The sequence below is a fragment of the Diceros bicornis genome, chromosome 11 (genome assembly GCF_020826845.1).
Source record: "Diceros bicornis minor isolate mBicDic1 chromosome 11, mDicBic1.mat.cur, whole genome shotgun sequence".
NCBI lineage: Eukaryota > Metazoa > Chordata > Mammalia > Perissodactyla > Rhinocerotidae > Diceros > Diceros bicornis.
Window position 1 is genome coordinate 72,043,600 of NC_080750.1, and position 25,419 is coordinate 72,069,018.

At 52.6% G+C, this 25,419-nt stretch overlaps 1 protein-coding gene across 1 annotated transcript in view; it reads left to right on the top strand.

The window, feature by feature from the left end:
* Positions 1-23,924, top strand: part of GFRA2 (GDNF family receptor alpha 2) — a 35,837-nt gene extending 11,913 nt beyond the window's left edge. Inside the window, exons 3-4 of the mRNA XM_058549834.1 lie at positions 517-600; positions 23,566-23,924. Of these exons, the coding sequence (XP_058405817.1) occupies positions 517-600; positions 23,566-23,924 (443 nt within the window). The remainder of the gene's footprint in view (positions 1-516; positions 601-23,565) is intronic.
* Positions 23,925-25,419: the final 1,495 nt, after the last annotated feature.

A 25,419-nucleotide genomic window follows, 5' to 3' on the forward strand; every position in this document is an offset into this window, starting at 1 on the left:
TCTTCTGGTGACAAGCTGGAAACAAAGAGGCCATTCTGTCCCCTTGAGTGGCCTGGGCAGAGCGAGCCTGGTGTGACGAGAGAGAGTGCCAGTGTGAGGGCCAGGAGACTGGATTCCAGCCCTAGCTCCGCCATGAGTAGCTGTGTGATCTCAGGCAGGCTGCCTCACCTCTCTGGGCCACCTGGGAGCCCTCTCTTGTGAAATGCGGCCGCTGTACTGAATGATGGTGGAGGGCCCTTCCGCTTCCATCCTGTGCTTTGTACCCGGTCTTTCGCAGGCTATCATGGTTCCACCTCCTCTGTGCCTTCTTTCCAGAGGCATTTGGAAGTCCTTGGAAGAGGGCTGCTCGTGCAGGGAGGTCGTGAGAGGGCAGTACGAGGCATTCTGCCCTGCTCTAGTGGGAGAGCGGGGGCACGCCCAAGCAGTGTCCAGCATTCTTGCCAACACGTGCCGGCTTGACAGGCGCTTCCACTTTGGGAAGGAGGGGCCTGGGCTGACACCGGCTCTCTCTTCCAGGTGAGGAGTTTTACGAAGCCTCGCCCTACGAGCCGGTGACCTCCCGCCTGTCAGACATCTTCAGGCTTGCCTCAATCTTCTCAGGTAAGTGGGCTTGCGCTGGGGCCTCGCCCGTTCTTCTCTCGTCCCCGCAGCCTGGTGAGTGGAGTCCGGGGCTTGGTGCTGCCGCTCACCAGCAAGCCCTTCATGTATCTGGGCCTCGGGTCCTCCTCTGTGAAAAGGGAGACACAGGGGCTGGCCCGGTGGCCTAGTGGTTAAGTTCTGCACACTCTGCTTTTGCAGCCCGGGGTCAGGCCTACACCACTCATTGGCAGCCATGCTGTGGCGGTGTCCTGCATATACAATAGAGGAAGATTGGCACAGATGAAAAAAAAAAAAAAGGAGACACAACATATATGTATATGGAGTAAAGTGTTTCTGGGAATTGTCTAGCATGAGCCTGCCACGTGGTAGTTCTTGGGTCTGAATCCTGATGTCACTCCCCTATTTTGTCACCTGTCTTCCCTTGCTGGGTCCTTCTTTCCGGTTCCCTAACTCTTCTGCTTCGGAGCTCTTCTACTTTGGTAGAGTTGCTCAACCTCCCTGTGCCTCAGTTTCCTCAGTTGTGCAAAGGAGGAGTACCTGCCTCGTTGGACTGTCATGAGGTCTAAATGAGCCAGGGGGTGAACAGGGCTCAGCGTGCTGCCAGGCACGCGAGCATCCTGGAACCATTGTTGTGGTGGCTGGTGTCAGCGTCACCAGCCGTTCTGCTCTGGGTTTCCCCGCTCCTCTGAGGGTCTACTTCTTGAATCCCACTGAGGGGCCCTCTGAGGGAGGACTCTGTCCCCAGCCACTGGCACCTCGGCTCGCTCCAGGAGTGAGAAGGCCCGTGCTGAGCCCCAGCTTTGTTTGCGTGATCCATGCTTGGGAGTCTGGTGTGTGTTTTGGTTCTTTCTTCTTGGCCTTGTTCCCTCTGGCATTTGGAGGACCAGGGGGCCCAGGGCAGCCCACCCCTGCTTGGGCTCTGGGGAGGAGCTTCTGGACTTGGGAACCTCTCTGTGGGGGGGTGGGGACAAGCTCTTCCTGGAGTCACCAGTGGTGCTCAGAGGTGGCCAGAGCAGGCCTATTCCCTAGGATCTCTGAGTGCAGGGGCCTGGGCCTCAGGTTTCCAGGCAGTTTTGTGGCAGTATTTGAAGCTTGCTGAGGTTTCTTTTGCTCTAAACCAGGGTTTTTCAACAGTAGTACTGTTGACATTTGACCTGGATAATTCTCCCTTGTGGGAGGAACCGTCCCGTTCATTGTAGGATGTTTAGCAGCATCCCTGTCCTCTACCCACTGGATGCCAGTAGCAACCCCCCAACTTGTGACAACCGAAAAGGTCCCCCGACATTGCCAAATGCCCCTGGGGCACAGTTGCTGTCAGTTGAGAGGCACCCCTCTAAACTGTGAGAGCAAGGACTCTCCGGTGACAACCTAGTCCTTACTAATGAAGAATTCTGTAGGACAGTGTTGCTCAAACTTTTTTTTTTATTATTACCCCTGCTAAGGAGAAAAACTAATTCTCTCTAACTAGAGAAATACTGTTTTAGTCAGCTTGGGCTGCCAAACAAAATGCCATAGACTGAGCTGCTTAAACAGTGAAAATTATTATCTCCCAGTTCTGGAGGCTGGAAGTCCAGGATCAAGCTCCAAGTCCACAAACAGCAGGCTCACTTACTGGCGAGAGCTCTCTTCCCGGCTTATAGATGGCCACCTTCTTACCGTGTCCTCACAGTTGCGGGGGGCAGATCTCTTCCTCTTCTTATAAGGCTACAGTCCTCTTGGATTAGGACTCCACCGTAATGAGGGTCATACTTCATTTATCCTTAATTACCTCCTAAAAGCTGTGTCCCCAAATATAGTCACATTGAGGGTAAGGGCTTCAGCATATGAAATTTTGGGGGCACAGTTCAGTCCATCACAAATGCCAAGGAAGGAAATTTTGTCAGATAGGGTTGAGTTTTGGAGGTCCAAAAACCACTGTAATATCTACTTTTTTGCCTATCCAAGAACCAATTTTTGTTCCCTTGGGGGTGATACCCTCTTATCCTGTTGAGAATGTATGCTCTAAGGGATTGAGATGGGATGATTTACAAGCCCTGGTGGGAGGATTCCCGGACCCCCATGAAAAGGAAGGCGCTGGGCAAAGGGCATCTGGATATGGTGGTGGTTGGGGTTGGTGGTGAATGGAATGGACACTTCACAGATGGTTGGTATGTTGTGCACCCTGCTCTGGGCTCTCACCATCATAACCTGCAGCGGGGTATAGCAGAGGTATTGGGCTCAGAGCAGGTTCCCATCCTAGCTCTGCCTGTGGGCACTATGATCGCTCTGTGATAAGTCTTGCTCATCCGACAGGGCTGGACTGGATTGTGGGCTGACTTGAGGTCCCTCCTAGCACAGACATTCTGATCCTCACATTTCCTGATTAGCTTCAGATAGAAATTCACCTTGGACTGCTCCTTTCGAGACAGTGCTTAGGGTTCAGATGCAGGTTGAGGATATTATTGGCATGTGGATGCTATGGTGGGGATGTCCTGGCGGCCCCAGATGTACCCATTTCCCACCCTGCCAGTAGCTCAGGTACCAGCTGAGTACTACTGCGTGGGTGGGAGGCATCTGGGTTTCCTCCAGTGAAGAAATAGCTTTGGCTTGCTCCCTGAAGGTTGAAGATCAGAGGTCCTCACCTTAGCTCAGGCTCCTGCTGCTTCCCTGACTAACATTAAGTGTCTTCTTAGCAGAAAATCTTTACGTAATGGACTTGACGCTCTGCGAGACAAGGGTGTTGACAAGACAGATGAGGAAATTACTCGGTCTGCAGCTCACTGAATCAGCTTCCTTCACCTACTGCCCAGATGGAACTGGGCCCCACACGACCCTGGATCCCTGGGCTCTGGGGACTGCTCCCCACAGTCAGGGCAGGGCTTTGGGGTCTGTGACAGTTCCCTCCTCATCACCCCTGTTCACTCCACTCCTCCCAGAGCAGTCCTAGAGTTGGTGTCTGGGCAGCTCTGTCTGGGGAAACTTGGGTGCATAGGTGGATGGGGAGGCCCTGGCCCGGCCACCAAGAAAGCAAGTAGGCCATGGTGGGTGTGCAGCAGAAAGAAGGCTGGGTGAGGAGCTGGGAGGCCCGGGTTCCGGTGTGTTCTCTGCCACAGGTCAGCAGGGCCTCCAGACCTGACGTTTCTTTTCTGAGGAAGGAAGAGCTGGGCTGAGAGCAGCGCTCCCCTGCCTTTCCCCTCAAGGCATGTGGAAATGCAGTATTGTTGGCACCCTAGGGTGCACAGAGAAGCTTGGAGCTCAGGCAGTGACAGGCCCCTGCAGGCTGAGGGGCCAATATCTGGGCACACGTGTCACCACCTGTGGCTCGCTAGCTGGGAAGGCTGGGCCTGAGTGACCGAGGATCCTGCACTGATGCTTCAGGATGAGAAGGCTGCAGCATTGCAGGACTGTGTGGAGCCCTCCCCACTTCCACACCCCACATTTAGCTGCATGCTGCCCCCTCCATCATCTCTGTGTGCAAAGGCTGTGGGGGGGCTTGGTGGCCCTTCTCCGGGCTGCAGCAGCCCCAGTCAGGGCCGCAGGGACTCAGAGAAGGATGCTGTTGTATCTTTGGGGCTCAGGCGCCACTTTCGCTTACCGTCTACTCTCTGAGAATTTGTGGGCCTGTTGCGGGGGCCTCCTGGAACACGTGTTCTTCTTTATCTCGAGCCTTCTTTTGCTGCTGGGCTTCTTGGAAAGTCCTACTGGGGTTCTGTTGGCCAAGAAAGCTGCCAGGATTCCCCCCGTCTCTGACAGCAGAGGCACCGGGGGAAGGGTCAGTCCTGCCCCTCTCTCTTCCTATTCAGACACAGGTCCCGGGTTCTGTGACAGGGTCTGGGATTCCTGGTGTGCAGTTAACCCTGAGTCCAAGGCCGGGAGGGGAACGGTCGGCTCTGTCCTGACCCACGGTGACAGAGATGTTGGAGGCATTCACTTGTCCTGCCCTAGCCTTATAGGTGAGAAGGGAGATGTCATGGAGAGGAAGTGAGGTTTGTCCTGTTTCTAGCAATTCAAACTGCCCTTGAAAACATGAAACAGAGTTTTGAGGGAGGCAGCCTGGTGCACAGGAAGAGTGTGGGCCTTGAGCTGCACAGTCCTGGGTTTGAATCCTGACTAGTCATCTTAGGGGAGGGTGATCTGGGGCCTCATTGTGGCCTTTGTGAGCGGTAGTGCCCATGTTTGTAAATGGGAGTGTGTCCCTACTAACAGGTTGATAAAGAGGATTCAGCACGAGTGGATGTAGGCAGAGTGGCAGTGAGTCATCCTCTTTCTGCCGAGGGTGTTCAGTGGAGGCAGGATGCCTTTTAGAGGGGATTCAGGGGTGGGAGAGCTGAGGCTGAGAGTCCCTCCATCCCCAGGTGGCCATGACCTGGTGAACAGCGGATCCTAGCTGGTTCATCGGGGAGGCAGGAAAGGATGGAACAAGGCAGAGAGAAGAGAGAAAGGCTTCTTAGGGAAAGCAGAGATTGTTCAGGCAGAGAGAGGTCACAGAGGGGTGACATGGAGGGCGAGGAAGGCCGTCAAAGTGAGGATGAAGGGCCTGGGCGGACCAGGCAGCAGTTTCCCTCACAGCCACTGGGCTATGCGTAAGGGACGAGGAGAAGCTACAGGAAGGTGGCCTTGGCTGGGCTGTTAGCAGACACTGCCTCTGCCTTCTTGGTGAGGGGCAGGAGGCCTCCAGTGCCTCTGCGTCTGTTGTAGGCATTGCCAGACACATGGGCATGGAACATATTTATACAAACATGTCTTGTCTTTTTTTTTTTTTTTGTGAGGAAGATCAGCCCTGAGCTAACATCCATGTTAATCCTCCTCTTTTTGCTGAGAAAGACCCGCTCTGAGCTAACATCTATTGCCAATCCTCCTCCTTTTTTAATTCCCCAAAGCCCCAGTAGATAGTTGTATGTCATAGCTGCACATCCTTCTAGTTGCTGTATGTGGGACGCAGCCTCAGCATGGCCGGAGAAGCGGTGCGTCAGTGCGCGCCCGGGATCCGAACCCCGGGCCGCCAGTAGCGGAGCGCGTGCACTTAACCGCTAAGCCACTGGGCCGGCCCCAAACATGTCTTTTCTGTAGCTGGAAGGGAAGTTAGAGATCATCAAGATTCACTGCTTCACCTGACAGAAAAGAACACTGAGGCCCAGAGAGAAGGTAGAGACGTAGACCGAGGTTTAGATCCCAGTTCCGCCCCTGCTAGGTGTGTGCCTCAGGCTGGTGCCTCTCCTCTCAGCCCTGCTTTCCTCTTGCCCAACGTGGGGCTGCTAGGAACCCCTGCCTTCTAGGGGTTTATGAGGACTGAGATTCCGTGGGTGAGCACCGGCCCAGCGCCTGGCGTATTGCACCGAAGAGGGAGCCATTGCATACTTACCATGGGAGCGACTTCTCACGGTCACACAGCAGGCAGTGGCCCGGCCGGCCGGGAGTCTGGCATTTGGGAAATAGCCATGTGCCTTTTGGTGACGTGAGGCTGCCTCCCACCCATGATAGTGCTTGGTGGGGGAGGTGACCAGGCGACCTCCAGGGGCCAGTAGGACCCTGGGGCTCCTGCTGAACCTCTGTGGCCTTTGTGTGCTCCACTGTGGCTGGGTGGGGACATGTGGAGGCTGGCAAGAGGCCTGGGCTGGGGCCTTTTGTGGGTTGGAGGAAGAAGAGGGGGTGGTGTTGGCCTCAGTTGGCCAGCAAGCCTCTGGGGTGGCCATCTTGCTTGGATGGAGCCAGGAGAGGCCCAGGCATGTTTTTGTTGGAGGCTCCAGGGGTCCCGTTTTTGGGGGCTCAGGAGAGGGGAGGCCTTGCAGATGGCCCCTGAGAGAGGGCAACCACCCTCCCCCTGGTGCCACGGTGTTGCTCTCGTGTGTCAGGGCACGTGTGATTGTGGGGGTGGCTCTCAGGGTCAGGTCGTCCCTGGGTGCTCAGCACTGTGCTGTGCTCCTCATACATATCCACAGAAGATCCTGGAATGGTGGGTGGGGTGTGGGCTCGGAGGCTGGCTAGTCCTAGATTTGAATCCTGGCCTTGCCCTACCAGCTGGGTGACCACAGGGTGGGTCACGTGACCCCTCTGAACTTCATTTTTCTCATCCATAAAATGGAGCAGTTCGGCCTGCCCTGCAGGGATTGCGATGCCGCATGCACAGCTCTCCACACGGCGCTGAGCACTGGAGCACCCTGGCTGGTGGCCGTGGGCAGCACTGTCCGGGGCCGGAGCGAGCTGATGCTTTAGTGTGAGGTGTTAGACCTGCCTGAGGAAAAGTGACCAAGAGGTGCAAGCATGTCTGAGGTGTCCCGCGTGTGCTGTGTCTCGGGAGTGTCTGAGGTTTAGAGAAGGGATCCTGGCTGGGGTCCCCAGCACTTGGCGGAAGAGGTGGGGCTGGGGTTGGATCTCGGAGGAACATCGTTGTGTTAATCAACGTCGAGTGGTCGGTGTGTTCCAGATACTACGCAAGACACTGCGTTAAAGGGAGTCAGTCCACGTCCTCGCTGCCTAGCGGGGCAGACATACCCTCACTTAGACCCCCACTAGGAGGTTTACTGTTGGTGGTGGTGTGGACCACATGCTGCTTCGAGAGTTCGGGGGAGGCAACAATTGGAGGTGCCTGGGGAAATCAGGAAAGCCTTGGAAGAGGAGGGAGTGGGATCTGGGAATGACATTCCTGGCAGCAGGATGGCTCACAGGCCTGGACGAGCTCTAGGTGATGAAGGAATTGCACATCTTCTGAGCCTGATGGGCTCAGAGGACAGTGATAGAGACCCTGTGGCCGATGGGAGACTGGCCTCTCTAGGGATCTCCTCCGTTGGGTCTCCTGCCCAGGACTTCTTCCTGACAGAGCTCAGCATGACTGCCTGCAGGGGTCCTGGGTCCTGGGGAGGGGCTGAGCCCAGCCTTAAGAGTCAGTCTCCCATGAAGGTGGCTTCAGTGGCCGTAGCCAGGGAGGCGGGAGGACTGGGCCTGCCTCAGCTCTGCTGGATTCCTAGGGAGGCCCCTCCCTTCCCTGGCTCCCCTGAGGGGGTGCCCAAGCCTTTGTGCCCCCAGCTCCTCCTACCCTTAGGTTGCTGAGCAGCAGACTGGCGAGCGAGCGAGGGCTTTACTGGTTCAGCAGGTTGGCTGGTGCCTCTCGGAGACCCCATTCTGAGGCGCCCCCTGTGAGGAGGTGGTGGTGAGGGTTTGGGGGTGGCGGGCAGGGGAGGAACTGAAGGAACAGGCAGCCTCTCTCCCTGCCCACCTGCATGGTGGCTCAGGCGATAAACTGCTTATCCTCAGGTAGTCTCCCTGAGCCGAATGCAGAAGCATGTTATTTAAATTTCAGAATCACAGTCGTCTTCTAACAGCTGTCAGAGGCTCTGAGTGTCGAAGAAAATTGGGCTTCAGCTGCAGCTCGGTCACCTCTTATCCCTCCCCTTTGGGAGAGAATTCTTCCGATGGCCAAGGAGAGGGTGTGGGGTGGGGAGAGCGGGACTGTGGGGACAGGGGGAAGTAAAGTGGTGGGCCAGGGGACTGGTGGCACTCACCATGCTGATCAGCAGTGGGGACCAGCTGGGAGGAGGCCAGCTTCCCCATCAGGGTGCCAAGGTGTCGCCCTCCTCCGTCTCACTTCTCCTCTCTCCTGCCAGTGCCTGCGCTCCTGTCGGTGGGTGGAGGGAGTTGCTGGCACTAAGGTGTGAGCAGGGTGTTGGTGACTTCGTGTTTGGTTGCCTTCGTGTCCAAGGAAGAAATTGCTATGAAATAAAAAACAGGAGAGAATAAAATTTAACCCCAAAGAAAGGCTTTTTACTGGTAGAATTGCAGGTGCTGTGGTTGGGGTGATGGTGTTTTCTGCTATCCTCCAAATAGCGTCTTCCAGGGAGCACCTGCTGCTTCCTCTGGGGTCTGGAAGACAGGCTCTGCTGGCGGCAGGGGTGTGGGGTCATTCTGGGCTGGGTGTGTCTGCTCTCTAGTAGCTGCTAAGACCGCTCTACAGAGTTCTGTCCCCTGAGCATGCTCCTGGCTTAGCCACAAACTGTACTCACCTTATTTGTCTGGATATAAGGCAGGTCTGACTAACCACCCTGGGAACGCCCCTCCCAACCACATCGACATAGTCCTGTAAGCCCATGAGTGTGTAGAGAAAGGAACAGATCAGACTGGGGTCAGAGTGTGTACCTGTGTGTTGTGTGTGCTGGGGAGTGTAAGTATGTGTGATATATGCCTGGGTGGTGTGTGTGTGTGGGGTGATGTGTGTGTGTGGTGTGTTTGTTTTTGAGTGGTGTATGTATATGGGGTGGTGTGTGTATGTGGGGTGGTGTGTGTGTGTATGGGATGGTGTGTGTGTGTATGAGGTGGTCTGTGTGTGTGGGGTGTGTATGTGTGTGGCGTGATGTGTGTGTGTTGGAGTAGTGTGTTTGTGTGGGTGGTGTATGTAGTATGTGTGTGGGATGTGTGTGTGTGGGATGGTGAGTGTGTGTGTGGGATGTGTGTGTGTGGGATGGTGAGTGTGTGTGTGGGATGTGTGTGTGTGGGATGTGTGTGTGTGTGGTGTATGTGTGTGATGGTGAGTGTGGGTGGTGTGTGTGTGGGATGTGTGTGTGGGATGGTGAGCGTGTGTGTGTGTGGGGTGTGTGTTTATGGGATGTGTGTGTGGAGTGTGTGTGTGTGTGATGGTGTGTTATGTGTTGGGGGATTGTGTGTGGAGGGTGGTGTGTGTGAGGTGGTCAATTTTTATGAGGTGTGTATGTGTGTGCGGTGGTCTGTGTGTGTGTGTGTGGCTGGTGTGTGTGTGTGTGTGGGATGGTGTGTTGTGTGTGAGTAGTTATGGGTTTTTGGCAGTGGCCTCCTCCCGCAGGTAGATAGGGAAGGGAGGTAGGCAGGGATGGAGGAGGCCTGAGTGGGCCAGTGGAGAGGAGAGATGTGGCCCTTCCCTCAGGGAAACAACCGCTGCCCTCAGCCCCCTTTCTTCCCTCTGAGGGAATCCCTGGGAACAGTGGTCCAGGGATGAATACAGAGATGGCAAGGCCATCTTTGTCTGATCAACAACATAATTGGTGGGCTGAACCTTTATGTGCATATTTTAGGGCTTCCTACAGTTTGGAGTTATGTCGTTGAAGTCTGGACTCTTGGGTACCTACCCTCTGCAGAAGCAGTGTGTGTGTGAATTCATCCCTCAGATTCGCTGAGCGTCCTTGGTGTGCCATGCCGTTTTAGGTGCTGAGGATACGTCAATGAACAAGACAGAGGAGTCTGCTGCTCTTACAGAGCTCTTGTTCCATTGGCCTGAGACAGAGAAAAACAGAAAACAAGCCAACAAACAAAAAGTCAGATAGCGATGAATGCTAAGCAAGGATTAAAATAGGATGATGGGACAGAGGTGACTGGTGGCCTGTTTAGATTGGGAATGCCAAAATATAACTCCCAAGAAGGATCGAGCAGTGGGAAGATTGGGGAATGGCAGAGGGGACAGCTAGGGAAAGGCCCCCAGGTGGGGACATGTGTGGTAGAGGGTGGGATGTAGGCGGTATGCCTGGGACCCCGTGAATGGTGTGGAGGCAGTGAGTTGGGAGATGGGCACAGAGGCAGCCAGGGGCCAGATCACCGAGACACTGCAGGCAAGTTAAGGAGTTTGGATTTCATTTTAAGAATGATGAGAAACCTTTGAGAATTATAGACACTTGAGTAGCACAGTATGATTTATGCTTTTGAAAAGATTACTTGAGCTGTGGGAGAGTGGATGGTGGAGTGGGGAGGGCCATGGGCAAGTGTGGAGGCAGGGAGAGTGGCTAAGAGGCTGTTGCAGTGGCCCATGTCCTAAGATGGAAGGGGAGATGGAGAGGATGCACAGATCTGGGATCTATTTTGGGGTGGAGTTGAGAGGATGTGGGGCTGGAGTTGAGGATAACTGATAATTTAGGCTTGAAGAACAATGCTACTGCCATATACGAGGATGGAGGAGAGGAGGGAAGGAACAGGTTGGGGGTGGGGAGCAGAAATTGAGTGCTCTCCTGGCCATGTTAGGACTGAGATGCTAGTTAGACCCCCACCTGGAAAGGCCAAGTAGGCAGTTGGATGTAAGCCTGGAGTTCCGGGGAGAGGTCAGGGCTGATATACAGATTGAGAGTCAATGGCATAGAGATGGTATTTAAAGCCGTGGACCCATGAGGTCACCTAGGGAGAGTGTAGACAGAGAGAAAGAGAGGGAGGCTGGGCTCTCCACGCAGAGGAGGAATAGCTAGCACAGGAGACCAAGACGAGGGCCATTGAGAAAGGGGAAACCAAGTCAGGGGTGCCAGGGGAGCCAAGAGAAGCACGGGTCTCAAGACAGAGGAAGTGGTCAGCAGTGCCAACTGCAATCCAGAGGTCAAGTGAGAGAAGTTCCGAGAAGTGACCGTTGGATTCGGCAGCATGGAGGCCACTAAAGACCTTGACGGGAGTATCCTTAGTGGGGTGCTGGGTTGGAAGCTTGATTTGGGAGGATGGAGGAGAGAATGTGAGGTGAGAGGTAAAAATAGCAACTGTAGGTGGCTCTTGGGAATTTCTCTGTGAAGGGGACAGTGAAGTAGGAGGATATGGGGTCACGGAAGGCTTTGCTGTCGTTTTGTATCGTGTTCTGAGATGGGCAATGATGGCGGGCTGTTGGATGCTGTTGGGAATGATCCACTGGAGAGGGAGAGATTGAAGGGGTAATTTCAGGAGTGAAGTCCTTGGGAAGAAGGAGGGATGGGACCCAGAGCACACGTGTCAGGGGCCCTTCCTCACTCACAACAATGGAGGCAGAGCTGGGGGCGCAGTACAGGGGCAGGTTGGTCTTGCTGTGGTGAGACGGGAGGGAGTTTTTGTCCAAACCTTCTGTTTTCTTGGAAAGTATGAGGCAAGAACGAGGGGGAGGAGACTCTGTAGGAAGACCGAGGCAGGAGGAGGTGTGAAATGACCTCTTAACAATGGCATTTGAGGCGTGAGGTGGGGAATTTCAAGTGAGACCAGTCAGCCTGGTTGTATGTTTTTCTCCAGCAACATTCTGCTCAGAGGCAGGGTCAGAGTGAGAGGGGAGCAGGGGCAACCAGGGTTGGTGGTTACTGAGGAGGATGGAGAGGCAAGAGAGGCGCTGAGGAGGTCAGTGTTTGCTGTGTAAGGATGGAGATGAGGACAGGGTGGGGGGGTGGTTGAGGGAGGGCAAGTGGTGGGGTCAGTGGGTGGGGTCTGGGGGAGGATGAGGGAGTGGGGAACCAGAGAGGGAGCCGGAAGGAGCCGTGACTGGTGGCAGGAATCTCACAGGAGGAGAAATGGTGCAGAAATGGCCCCGAGGAGAAGGCAGGACTCCACCTCTGGGCCTGGAGGTCACTGTTCCTGAGCTGCCCAATGGTCTCTTCTTTCAAAATCAGTATGCTAAGTGAACAAATCACTGATTTTACCAAATTTATTGATTTAGCAAAACTTGTTTCTTTCTACTATTTTTAAAGCTTTTAGAAATTTGCATTGAATGGTTTTCATGGCTTCTGAAGATTTTTGCAAATGGTCTTCAAAGCTCTATTTTAAGATATATTCCCTTTTTTGGAACCTAAGGGTCAGGAGTTGATGTAGACGTCTTATGGTGAGAAAAGTATATTTCATAATCAGTAAAAAAAAGTTTAGCTTATGATCGGTGCCTCCAATCCTACATTCATTCACCACAAATAAAAAAACGCTGATGAAGGATTTAGGTGAATTACATCAGTGTGAAATGCCTCAATTTTGGTTTTTAATTGTTACAAATACAAGATTAAAGCTGATATGCCATTGTGGGAATTGGTATGAGAATGGGAAAACTCCTAAATATAAAAGCAAACCACTGAAACTATATTTAAAAGTAATAGAGCCCTCAAAAGTGGCTGGAAAAAGTCCCTTTAAAGGTGAAAGAATAAAATTTAAATTTTTAATTGCTAGAATCACAAAATTAAGACACATATGCCTTTTGAGGAATTGGAGAAAGAATTCTGACAGTGGTTAAAATTTGACAAAATATAAAATGATATTCAAAAGCATCCAAATTGTTTCTTTTGAATTGATGTTCAATGGATTTGCCATTCATCAAATTGACTTTTGGTGGGATGGCCTGCCTCCAAAAATACCACTGCCCCTGGAGAGTGCTGGGGTGGCCGCATGGGGCTGGAGGTGAGGGGAAGGTGCCCAGAGAAAGTCAAGGCTGTAAGGGAGCCTGGACTAGGACTGCCAGGGCGGGTTTGAGGAGGTGGGCGCCCTCGCCATGCAGGGCAGTAGGGGATGAAGGCTGGGGTCCTGCTGGATCCCTGGGCCTTGAGTGACGACAGAGGACTGGCAGGGAAGGCATGCCGGGATGGGCCTGGTCATGTCTTGGGGAAGCTGAGGTACCGCTTCATGCCACACGGCGCGGGGCTCCTGGCCATCACTCCCAGTGGCTGGGGGGCCCACAGGTGAGAAAGACCCTCGAGGTCCTGCTCTCCTTGGCTTCCTGGATGAGCAGAGTGCTACCTGAAGGCCTTCTCTTGCTCACCAACGGGGAGACTGGGGATGCCGTTATTTTTTGGGGCATGGTGTGTGAGACTGGAGCAAGAGGTACATGGGCCTGGCCTCTTCTGCCAGCAGGGCCACATGAAAACAGAGAGATGGAGGGGAGGATCTTTCCAGCCAGGAAACACATCCTTCAACAAACATTTATTGCATGTGCGCTCCGGGCCAGAAACTGTGTGAAGCATTTTCATCTGCGTTATCCCGTCTAATCTTGAGCGTAGTCTTGGTGGGATGGCTGTTGTGTAACTATGTTGCAGATGAGGAAAGTGAGGCTCAAAGAGGTTGCATAACCCGTGCACACTTGCTGTGCTAGGCTGTGGCCCAGCCAGGTCCTCTACCTCCCAAGCCACTGCTGGGCCAGAGTCCTCACTCTGAATCACCAGCCTAGCCCCGAGCAGGGATGAGCAGGGACGCTAGTGGGTGCTCAGTAAGCGACTGTTGTGTAAGTAAATGAATCTTGAGGGATTGATGGGCATGGATGGCCCAATGAGGGCAAGAGCTGTGGAGGTGATGGTCGGGGTGGCTGCCACCCGACAGGGAACGCAGGGTCCCCTCGTGGACTCTCTTCTCCCTGCCTCTCCCTCTTCCTCCCACCCTTCCTGCCTTCCATCCAGCCCTATTTGGAGTGTTTCATCTGCATCTCATTGCTGATTGCCTCTCTGCTCTCCTTACACCCCTAATTGTTTGGACTCAGTCGACCATCCTCCTTTCTGAAAGTCTTGTCTTGGCCTCCATGACACCAGCGTCTCCTGATTTTCCACCACCTTGTGGTCTGCTCCTTCCCAGTCTCCAGTAAATGATGGCCCTGGAGCTCCATCCTGACCCCTTTCTCTTTGTCTTCACCCTCAGCCCAGGCAGCCTTGTTCAGTTATGTGGCTTTAAATAGCCTCTAATGTCCGTTGTGGTGAGTTTGTGTCTCTAGCTCAGGTCTCTCCTGAACTCCAGACTCATTTATCCTTCTGCCTTTCCGGCATCTTCACTTGGACATCTAATAGGCATCTCAAACTTAAATCGAAAACAGAATTGTCCATTTCTTCTTCCCTCCAAGTCTTTCCTATTTCACAAAACGATTCCACCATCCAGGCCAAAACCAGGAGTTTTCCTTGATTTCTGTCTTCGCGTTCAGTATCCAACCCATCCTGTTGACTTTGTCTCTAAATTATGTGCAGAATGGACTCATTCTTTGCCATCTCTGCGGTCACCACTCTTCCCAAGCCACACCCCCTTCCACCTGCTCCTGCAGCAGCCTGTCACTTGTCTCCCCGTCACCCCCTCCTTCCTGTTACTCTGTTGTCCATCTGTCAGCCATAGTCAATGAGGCTGACTCCCCTCCTTCAAACTCTCCAAGTGCTGTGCATCTTAGAATAAAATCTGAAGTTTTTACCCTGTCCTGCAAGGCCCCATGTGATCTCCCCTGGCTGTCGTCTGGCTTCCTCTCTCTCTTCATTCGGGAAGCTCTGGCCACCTTACCTTTCCTTCTGACTGCGAACATGCCAAGCTCATGCCTGTCTCAGGGCCTTTGTACCTGCTCTTTCTTTTGCTTGGAATTCTCTTATCTTGAATTTTTTGCATGTTTCAACCTGCTCGTCATTCTATCTCAAGTTAGATGTTGCTGCCTAGGACAGGCTCTCCCTCATCCCCTAGTCATTCTCTTCTGAATTCCCTTATTTTATTTTCTTCATAGCACTTATCAGCACTTTAAATTACCTTCTTTATTTGTTTATGTGTTTATTGCTAGTCTTCCTCTCACTAGGATAAAGACCCCTGGAGGGCAGGGACTCTGTCTTTCCAGCTCACAGCTGGATCTCTAGGGCATGTGGTCGGTCCATGACAATATTTGTTGGCTGACAGCTGTTTGGCCAAAGGGCTGTGGGTGATGTGTGTGGAGGAGGCAGGTGTGGTTGTGAGCCCTTGTGTGTGTGTGTGCACACATGCTGTTGTGTTTGCACGGGGCCGGGTAAACTCCTTTCAGCCTGCTTATGGGAACAGGGCGGGATGGGGAGTGTTGTCATTCCCTCCAGCCCTCAGAGTCTTGCACTGGTGTGTGTGGGGGCAGGGAGTAGGAGGAGACCATATAGTTCAAAACCTGTCATCTTTCAGGTGAGGAAATGAGACCCAGAGAGGGTGAGGATTGGTCTGTGGTTTCACACAGCTGGGAGAGGCAGGGACTGAATTAGGGCCCAGGGCTGCGCCTCCCACTTTAGTGGCAAAGCTGTGGAGCATGGCCCAGGGCCCCAGGGTGGGCTTGAGGGTGGACACTGTATCGGGAACAGGATTAGGGGCAAGCGATGAGCCTAGAGGTTTCCAGGAAGGCCAGAAGGGGAGCTGAAATGCCCAGGGCCCCACTGGCTTGGAAGTATCACAGGATGGTGATTGTCTTATTTCTGCTCCTGAAGGGAGAGCCCTGTTTGTGGTTGGAAAGTCTCCCTTGATGAGCCCCTCCATTGGAGTGGGGGGTGAATTCCCCAGGGGACATGCTGTGGTGACAGCAGAGGACCATAAACTCCCTTCTGCCGAAGGCGGGTTTGGTAAATTGTGTGCTGGGTCGGGGGTGTGTATGTTTGGGGAGCCTGCCTCGGGCAGCTCGGCCTCTCCTCTAAGTCACTGGTCCTCCAGCTTTGGAAGGCAGCCTCAGCATCATGGGGAGCTTGCGAAATCCAGATTCCTGGGCACCAGCCATGGAGCTCCTAACTCGGAGGGTCCCATGTGGGTCTGCGTGTCTGTGTAACAGGCAGTTCTAGTGGGTCACAGTGCACCAAGGTTGAGAACCTTGACTCGAAATCCGTCACTTGCCTCCCAGTGCACGCACACTGCGGCGGGAATGGGAGATGGGCTGGAGAACAAATATTTTTATTTTAATAGCAGTACATTTTAACACGTGTTAGAAAAATTAGATGTTATATAGGACAAATCTAGATAGGTATTGAAAAATTTAAAAAGTAGGTCAGTTGAAGAAATTTAAAATTTTCATTTAAGAATCAAGGGATTTAAGGAAGAAATTAATTAGGTGTTAGTACAAGTGGTTACTGGTAACAGGGCCAAAATGATATAGGTGGTACCTGGTGACTGCGGGTTGGTAAGTCAGCTCTGTAGGAGTGTCAGTAGGTATTCACAGCATGTCAGTTTGAAGATCTAGGGACAAAGGGTCATTGGCTCAGGGCAGGGGGGAAGGAGGGGATGTAGGTGAGGCGAGGCTGGGGTGAGGGAGCCCCTCTACAGCTGGTGCCCCTTGCCCTGCACTTGCCGAGGGAGGAGAGGGGAGGGACGCAGACGCCAGAGTGTGTGCCCAGGGGCTGGTGCTGGGAGGATGCATTCGCTGAGGTTTGGGAAAGTGCCAGGTGTGGTCAAATCCTGCCTCACTCTCCCTTGGGCAGCTGTTACCATTCACTCCTTGGCCCACCTGGGCTCCTCTCAGCAGGCCTGGGAGACCCCATGGGTGGGGGTGGGAATGAGTCTGGAGAGCTGGCTGGCCCAGGCCTGGGATGAATTTCTAGCTCCTGAGTCCCTTGCAGATCCTGTGTGGTCTGTGCAGGGCTGGGGCAGGGAGCAGGGGCCTCCCTCCCTGCCCTTTGGAAATTTTTGTTCAGAGCTGCAGCCATGCTGGGTGATGCTGTGTTTGCAGTCCAGCACCACCTCCTTGCACCCCGACCCCACACCCCCTGGCCCCACCCCCTCCCTGGGGACTCTGGAAGATGCAAACAAAGCCTCCTGGACCTGAGGGAGGGGCGCCTTACCAGTGAACTGAGAGGCATGGATGGGCTGGGAAGGGCCAGTGCAGTTGGCCTGCCTGCCCCGGCACACGCCCTCACTTACGGGGAGAGCCAGAGCTGGGCCTTCTGAGGAAGGGGCCTGGACAGAGAGCCAGATTCCAGGCCAGCTCCCGGGGCCTTTCCCCACTGTGGAGCGGGGGCCACCATCAGGCCACTTGCTTGTGACCCACCCTGGGAAGATCAGAAGGGGCATCTTCCTGGTAATGAGGCAATTGATGTTACTATTGCCACATTTTTTGTGTTTTCCTTTTTCTAGAAAATTTACCAAGTTTTGGCCCAGGGTTTTACATTTCCCACCCCCCAGCAAAAGCTTTCACTATTTAAGCTCTGAATGGAAGCCACCGAGGCTATAATTACGCTGGCATCAGCTCAGGAACGTGCTGAGAGGAGTGGGAACCGAGCACCTGGGGACGGGAAGGCAGCCTAGGGCCTAAATTAGCGGCCGTTAGGTTTGCAGCTGTGGCGCTGCTCCTCTCTGGGCCCCTCTTGTCCTCGCTCTTCTCCGCCTTGGCCTCAGGCTGCTTGGCTCCCCCCCAGCCGGCTTCCTGACAGTGGAGGGACAGCCCAGCTGGTGGGGACAGCCCTCCGCAGAGGCGGTGGCCCTGGAGCGGCCTTTGTGTAGACAGGTGTCCCTGGGTCCTTGCCTGGCCCCGGCAGAATGGTTTGGCAGCAGCTCAGGAACTGCTTGGGAGGCCGCGCGGCCCATGGTGGCCGACAGCGTCGTCTCTCGCGGTCCCTCTCTCAGTCTCCACCTCTAGGCATGCTGAATTGCTGTCAGCTCCTCCAGGCCTGGGCCCTGCTGTTCCCTCTGCCTGGGACCCCTTTCTGCTCTCTGTGCCTCCTCCACTCATCCTGTAGGTTTCAACAGAGATGGCGTGGCTTCTGTGAACCCCGTCTGGGCAGGATGCCTTCCTCTCTGCTCCTACAGCACCCTGACCCCCTGACTCACAGTGGCCTCGAGGGAAGTGCCTGGCACATAGTAGGTTCTCAGTGAAGATTTGGTAATGGAATGAGGAAGAAAACAAACATGGATTCCCTTTCTGCTTTAATTCTCCTTCTATTTTTACAATTGTAAAATGGTAGTGCTGTTGTTGGCTAGGCAGGGTGTTGGTGTGATGGGTCAGTCTTTGTTGACCGTCCCCGACTTCACTTCTGGGCCGGGCTGCATGTGATGCTTGATTGGACGTGGTCTTGTACTGACCGCTGCTGCGGCTCTGTCTCATGTGGCTTCCTTAATCATGTTAGCCAGCGTTTTTTGAGCGCTTATTATGAACTAGATACTGTTCTAAGTATATTTACTCTTTCACTCACCAAATACATATTCAGCAGCCACCCACGCACTAGACACTGGGAACTGTGGACACAGCAGTGAGCACAACCAACAAAGGCCCTGCCTTCACACAGCCTGTATTTGATACAAACAAACAAATGAGTAAGTACGGACGTACTGTGGCAGATAGTGATGGGTGCTGTGGGGAGAAGAGGTCAGAGTAGGGGTAAAGTGTTGTTATTATATGTAGGGTGGTCAGCAGGGATAAGGTAAAACGAGCAGAGACCTGGAGTGAGGAAAGGAGCCGTGTGGTCGTGGGACGGGGGAGAGCTTTTCGGGCAGAGGAGGCAGCAAGTGCAAAGGCCCTGAGGTGAGGGCGTGCCCAGGAAGAGCAAGGAGGCCAGTGTGGCTGGAACGGAGTACGGAGTGAGTGAGTACGGGGAAGGAATAGGAGGTGAGGTCAGAGAGAGCAGCACTGGCTAATAGAAATACAATATGGATCACATGTAATTCTAAATTTTCTAGAACTGCATTAAAAGAGTAAAAAGAAGCAAGTGAAATTAATTTTATAATGTATTTGTTTAACACAGTTTTTCCAAAATATTATTGCTTCAAGGTGTAATCAAAGTTAAAAATTGTTAATGAAATGCTTACATTATTATTTTTTTCTTATTAGGTTTTCAAAACCTGGTGTGTATTTTCAGAATCTGGTGTGGACATCTCATTTTTTTTTTAAATTTTTTGTTTATTGCAGTAACACCAGTTTATAACAGTGTATAAATTTCAGGTGTACATCATTATACTTCTATTTCTGCATTGATTACATCATGTTCACCAGCCAAATACTAATTACAACCCATCACCAGACACACGTGCCGAATTATCCCTTTCACCCTCCTCCCTCCCCCCTTCCCCTCTGGTAAGCACCAATCCAATCTCTGTCTCTATGTGTTTGTTTGTTGTTGTTATTATCTACTACTTAATGAGTGAGATCATACGGTATTTGACCTTCTCCCTCTGACTTATTTCACTTTGCATAATACCCTCAATGTCCATCCATGTTGTCACAAATGGCTGGATTTCATCGTTTCTTATGGCTGAGTAGTATTCCATTGTGTATATATACCACATCTTCTTTATCCATTCGTCCCTTGATGGGCACTTAGGTTGCTTCCAAGTCTTGGCTATTGTGAATAATGCTGCAGTGAACACACGGGTGCCTGTATCTTTACGCATTGGTGTTTTCAAGTTCTTTGGATAAATACCCACCAGTGGAATAGCTGGATCATATGGTAATTCTATCCTTAATTTTTTGGGGAATCTGCATACTGTTTTCCGTAGTGGGTGCATCAGTTTGCACTCCTACCAGCCGTGTATGAGAGTTCCCTTCTCTCCACATCCTCTCCAACACATGTTGTTTGCTGTCTTGTTAATTATAGCCATTCTGACGGGCGTGAGGTGCTATCTCATTGTACTTTTGATTTGTGTTTCCCTGATAGTGATTTTGAACATCTTTTCATGTGTCTGTTGGCCATCTGTATATCTTCTTCGGAGAAATGTCTGTTCAGGTCTTTTGCCCATTTTTTAATGGGGTTGTTAGTTTTTTTGTTGTTGAGATGCATGAGTTCTTTATATATTTTGGAGATTAAGCCTTATCAGATGTATGGTTTGCAAATCTCTTCTCCCAATTGTTAGGTAGTCTTTTCGTTTTGTTGATGGTTTCCTTTGCTGTGCAGAAGCTTTTTAGTTTGATGTAGTCCCCTTTGTTTATTTTTTCTATTGTTTCTCTTGCCCGGTCAGACATGGTGCTTGAAAATATGTTGCTAAGACCGATGTCTCAGAGCGTACTGCCTACGTTTTCTTCTTGAAGTTTCATAGTTTCAGGTCTTACATTCAAGTCTTTAATCCATTTGGAGTTAATTTTTGTGTATGGTGTAAGGTAAGGGTCTACTTTCATTTTTTTGCATGTGGCTATCCAGTTTTCCCAACACCATTTGTTGAAGAGACTTTCTTTTCTCCATTTTATGTTCTTGGCTCCTTTGTCAAAGATTAGCTGTCCATAGATGTCTGGGTTTATTTCTGGGCTTTCGATTCTATTCCATTGATCTGTGTGTCTCTTTTTGTGCCAGTACCATGCTGTTTTGGTTACTATAGCTTTGTAGTATATTTTGAAATCAGGGAGTGTGATACCTCCAGCTTTGTTCTTTTTTCTCAGGATTCCTTTAGCTATTCGGGGTCTTTTGTTGTTCCATATAAATTTTAGGATTCTTTGTTCTATTTTTGTGAAAAATGTTGTTGAAACTTTGATAGGGATTGCATTGAATCTATAGATTGCTTTAGGAAGTATGGACATCTTAACTATGTTAATTCTTCGAATCCAAGAGCATGGAATATCTTTCCATTTCTTTGTGTCTTCTTCAGTTTCTTTCAGCAATGTTTTATAGTTTTCTGTGTACAGATCTTTCACCTCTTTGGTTAAGTTTATTCCTAGGTATTTTATTCTTTTTGTTGCAATTGTAAATGGGATGGTATTCTTAATTTTTCTTTCTGCTACTTCGTTGTTAGTGTATAGAAATGCAACTGATTTTTGTATGTTGATTTTGTATCCTGCAACTTTACCGTATTCGTTTATTACTTCTAAAAGTTTTCTGGTGGATTCTTTAGGGTTTTCTATATATAAAATCATAGACATCTCATTTTGAGTTAGCCATATTTCAAGTTCTGTGGCCACGTGTGGCTAGTGGCTACCATATTGGTCAGCACAGGTATGGGGCCTCCCTCGTAGGCCACCCCAAGGCCTCTGAATGAGATGGCAAGCGATGGGAAGTTTTGGGACCCAGGAGTGTTATCTCTCTGCCTTAGGTTCTAGAAGGTTTGCTGCAGCTGTGATGAGAGATTGTTTTGGGTTGGGGATGGGGGTGGTGGGTGCAAGGACAGAGCAGGGAGACTGGGAAGGAAGCTCTTAGCAGCACACAGTGGCGGTGGCTTGGGCCGAGGTGGTAGCAGTGGAGGTGGTGAGACGTGGTTGGATTCTGATGTATTTTGAAGGTAGAACTGCCAGGTGTTTCTGATGTGGTGTGCGAGTGAGAGAGAAGTCAAGGAGGCGCCAGGATTTTTGGCCTGAGCTACTGGAAGGCTGCAGTTGTTTTCAGAGGGATAAGGAAGACCTGGGGTGGGGGCAGCCTTGGGAGGACATGTGGAGTTTGCCTTTGGGCATGTAAAGTTTGGGATGTGGGTGTCAGCCTTCCAGGTGGAGCAGGCAAGCAGGCAATTGGACCTGTGAGTCTGGGGTTCAGTGGGGAGGTCTGACTGGCGAGTCGACAGCTTATTGATGGTGTTTGAGGCCATGGGGTGAGCTGAGGGCCCTGGGGAGCGGATGCATATAGAGAAGAGGGGGCTGAGCCCTGATGGAGAAGACCGAACCAGCAAGGCAGGACGAGAAGGAGAGTGCAGGGAGGCAGCAGGAAGACCAGCAGGGAGTGGAGGCCATGAGGGGGCTGGAGGGAGTGGCCAGCTGTGTCCAGGGCTGCTGATGGGCTGAGGGTCCCTGACCACTGACGGGGGGTTGGGGGGAGGCAAACGCCAGGCTGCATTGGGTCCGGGAGAGAACAGGAGGGGAGAAGGAGACCACTGGTATCGACAACTTGTCTGAGGGGTTTTGCTTTAAAGGGAAGCAGAAAAATAGAGTGGCAGCTGAGCGGGGGGTGTAAGGTCACTAGGAGGTCTTTTTTTCCTTAAAGATGGGCGATGTAATAGCTGATGGGGATGATCTAGTAGATGCAAAATTATCATGTGGGAGAGAGAAAAAAAATGAACTATCTCATTCGTGCTCTCAGCAATGCTGTGAAGTAGGTACCATTTTGTGGACAGAGAAACTGAGGCAAGGCAAGGTTCAGTCGCTTGCCCAAGGCCACACAGCTAAGTAGTAGCAGGGCCAGGAGTTGAACGCAGATGGCTCAGTTCTAGAACGCCCGGTCTTAACCCCTGTGCTGTTCTGCCTCCTGGTCTCTTAGCTAGATTTGTGAGCTCTTCCAGAACAGGGTCTCCTCTTATACTTCTCTGTCCAACACAGCCCCTAGCAGAGAGGGCTGTGCAGAGGTGAGACTTGATAGATCTTTAGTGATCAAGAGAGCAGAACACCAGGAACTGTACTGGAAGTGCTCAGGCACCGGGGCTAGCCATGGGAGGCTGGGCATGGTGTTAGCGCGCCTCACCCCGCGTCCTTCCCACCACCTTGCTGGCCTCCCGTGGAGGCGGTGGTGCTCAGTAAATAATGGAAAGCATTGGTTGGGTGGATGAACGAAGAATGAAAAGGCTATGGCTCAGCCTAAAACCTAAGCTGACGGTGCTGCCTGACGTCCCCTGGTGTTGGCGTGATCTGGGCTCCGGCTCCGGTTTGCTGCCAGTGTGCTGGGTGACCTTGGGCAAGCCCCTGGCCCGTCACCACCTCAGTTTCCTTCTCTAAAATAAAGAGGTGGGGTTAGATGATTTCCCATCTCGCTCTCACCAGAACGTCTCAGGGGGCTTGTGCAGTCTGGCATCCTGCCTTCCGCTCTGTCACCAGGATGGACAGGCGACGTTCTGCAGGTGGGAGTTGCTGGCACTGGAGGGTCAGGTGGTCCCTGGGCTGTGTGTTCCCCTCAGAACAGCTGAGACTTATGGGGTGGGGCAGCCACCACAGAGGGAACCTGATGATTCCTGGGAGTCCTGCTTTGTGCCCAAGAGGGTCCACTCCGTGGGCAGTGGCACAGAGCTCAAAGCCACGGCAGTAACGCCAGAGTCCCAGCATCCAGCGTGTCCACCCTGTGGTGGTTCTGCACTCAGCCGTGTTCAGTCTGGGCTCTACCTCACGCTGCTGGGGCCCCCAGCCTGGAGTTTCCTGTGTGGGGGTCTCCACACTAACCAGCTGCGGTAGTCCCCCAACCCCCAGGCATTTTGAAATGTGTGGGCACAGTGTCAGGGGTCACAGTGGTGGGGCTCAGGATGGTGGCACTAATGCTATTTGCACCCTGACTGCTGAAGGTCCCATAATGCGAGTTGTCCCTCGCTGAATGCCAGCAGTGCCCCTGACCAGAAGCCCTGCTCAAGCGTGCCTCTGCTGGGCGCTCAGCTGCCACCCAGCTGTGTGATCTTGAGCCGGTCACTTTATTTCCCATTTCCCACAGCTGTGAACAGGCCACACACACCTAGTTACTTGCCTTTTCGGCTCATGCTAAGTTTTCAACAAGACTTGAGATTAACAGTCCTCATCAGAGTAGCTCCCCATACCTGCAGCTTACTCTGCGCCAGGCGCTGCCCTGTGCACCTTATGGACCCTCGTGTTCACTCACTTAACCCTCACACCTCCTCAGGAGGTGGGCCTGTTAAGTGATCCACAGGTGAGGAAACTGAGGCAGAGAGCACACTGAGTGCGCCCGGGAGGTGTTCTCCCGTGCGGGCTCTGACCTGCTTCTCCCCCGGCAGGGACAGGGGCAGACCCGGCGGTCAGCGCCAAGAGCAACCACTGCCTGGACGCCGCCAAGGCCTGCAACCTGAACGACAACTGCAAGAAGCTGCGCTCCTCCTACATCTCCATCTGCAACCGCGAGGTCCCGCCCGCCGCGCGCTGCAACCGCCGCAGGTGCCACAAGGCGCTGCGCCAGTTCTTCGACCGCGTGCCCGGCGAGTACACCTATCGCATGCTCTTCTGCTCCTGCCAGGACCAGGCGTGCGCCGAGCGCCGCCGGCAGACCATCCTGCCCAGCTGCTCCTACGAGGACAAGGAGAAGCCCAACTGCCTGGACCTCCGCGGCGTGTGCCGGGCTGACCACCTGTGCCGGTAAGGGCGCCGCGGCTCTGCGGGGTCACAGGCTGTTCCGTCCCTGCGTTCCCTGGTCTGCTGGGTTATGGTCGCGAGCCCAGCAAAGAGGGTGACCTGGACGTGTGCGGAACGCATCGTCGTCGTTCATTCACTCGACTGTTCCCTCACGCAGCACGGGCTTCTTGTGTGCCTCCTCTGTGCCCAGCCTCCTGCCGAGCACATGGGGGAGATCGAGATGAACAGGCCAAGGAGCTAATTTAAAATCGTAGACCCTGCCAGCCTGGAATGAGAAGGGAGTCCCGTGAACCTAGTCCTAGCTCTAAAGGAAGCCCCTGCCTGGTATCCCAGTGCGGTCCCGGGGCCATCGGGGCTCTGGCACATCATGAGGCAGCTCATCCCTCCTGCTGCTGGGGTGGAGCGGGGTCTGGAGTCTGACTGTCCTGGGTTTGAATCCTGACTTTTCCACTTACCAGCTGTGTGACTTGGAGCAGGTTTTAAAAATTTCCTGAGTCTCCATCCCTTCACCTGCAAAACAGGAATAAAAATACCCAATCTCAGGGTTATTGTGAGGATTAGATGACATAATGTGTGTCCACAGCGTAGCCCAGAGCCTGGTGTACAGTAAATGCTTAATAGATGTATCCCTAATTATTAGGAAGGTATTTTGTTTGCTTTTTGCTACAGTGAGTTGAAATTTGCCTCTTTCCAATTCTTGTGTTTTTCCTGTTGGTTGTTAAGCATTTATCGAGCCCCTCTTACATCCAGCACTCAGTCCTAAGGCCTGAGCATGCAGAGGTGAACTGATGCTCTCCGAGGAGCACCCAGTCCAGAAGGGGAGACAGACAAGGAGAGCAGTGGTGCCAGTGCAGTGGGATGGGGGCTGTGGCCTCCCAGAGGAGGGGCCTTGAGCTGAACCTTGGAAAATGAGAAGGAGAAGGCCAGAGAACGAGTCAGCGGGAAAAGCATATGAGAAGGCTGGGGGGGAGCCTGGGCTTGTGGCACTGCAGGTGGGGTGCCGTGAGGGAGGGAGGCTAGAGGTGAGGCTGCTGGAGAAACAGGGTAGCAATGGGGCAGAGATTCAGAGATTGCTTACTACACAGCAGACGCTGATCTCTTATATGGTTTATGTCATTTAATCCTTGCAGCAAGGCTACGAGGTAGGTACAGTTATGATCTTTATCTACCAAATGAGGACGTAGAGACATAGAAAGGCACTTGCCTAAGGTCACCCTGCTCATACATTTCAGAGCTGGGGTCCGGTCTATACTGCTTTCTTTCCAGTAGAGCATACTGGCCTGGACTAAGGTAGTGGCTGTGGGAGTGGAGAAAAGTGTGTCATTTCAGAGATGATTGGTAAGTAGACTTGACAGGACTGGATGACTGGCTGAATGTTCCCTGGAGGCAAAAGCCATTTCTCTTTTGTTTACGCCACACCTTGTCCTGCACATAGAACCTGGCATGTGGTAAGCGCTTGACAAACGTTACTTGAATGGATAAATGAATGGTGACCACCATGT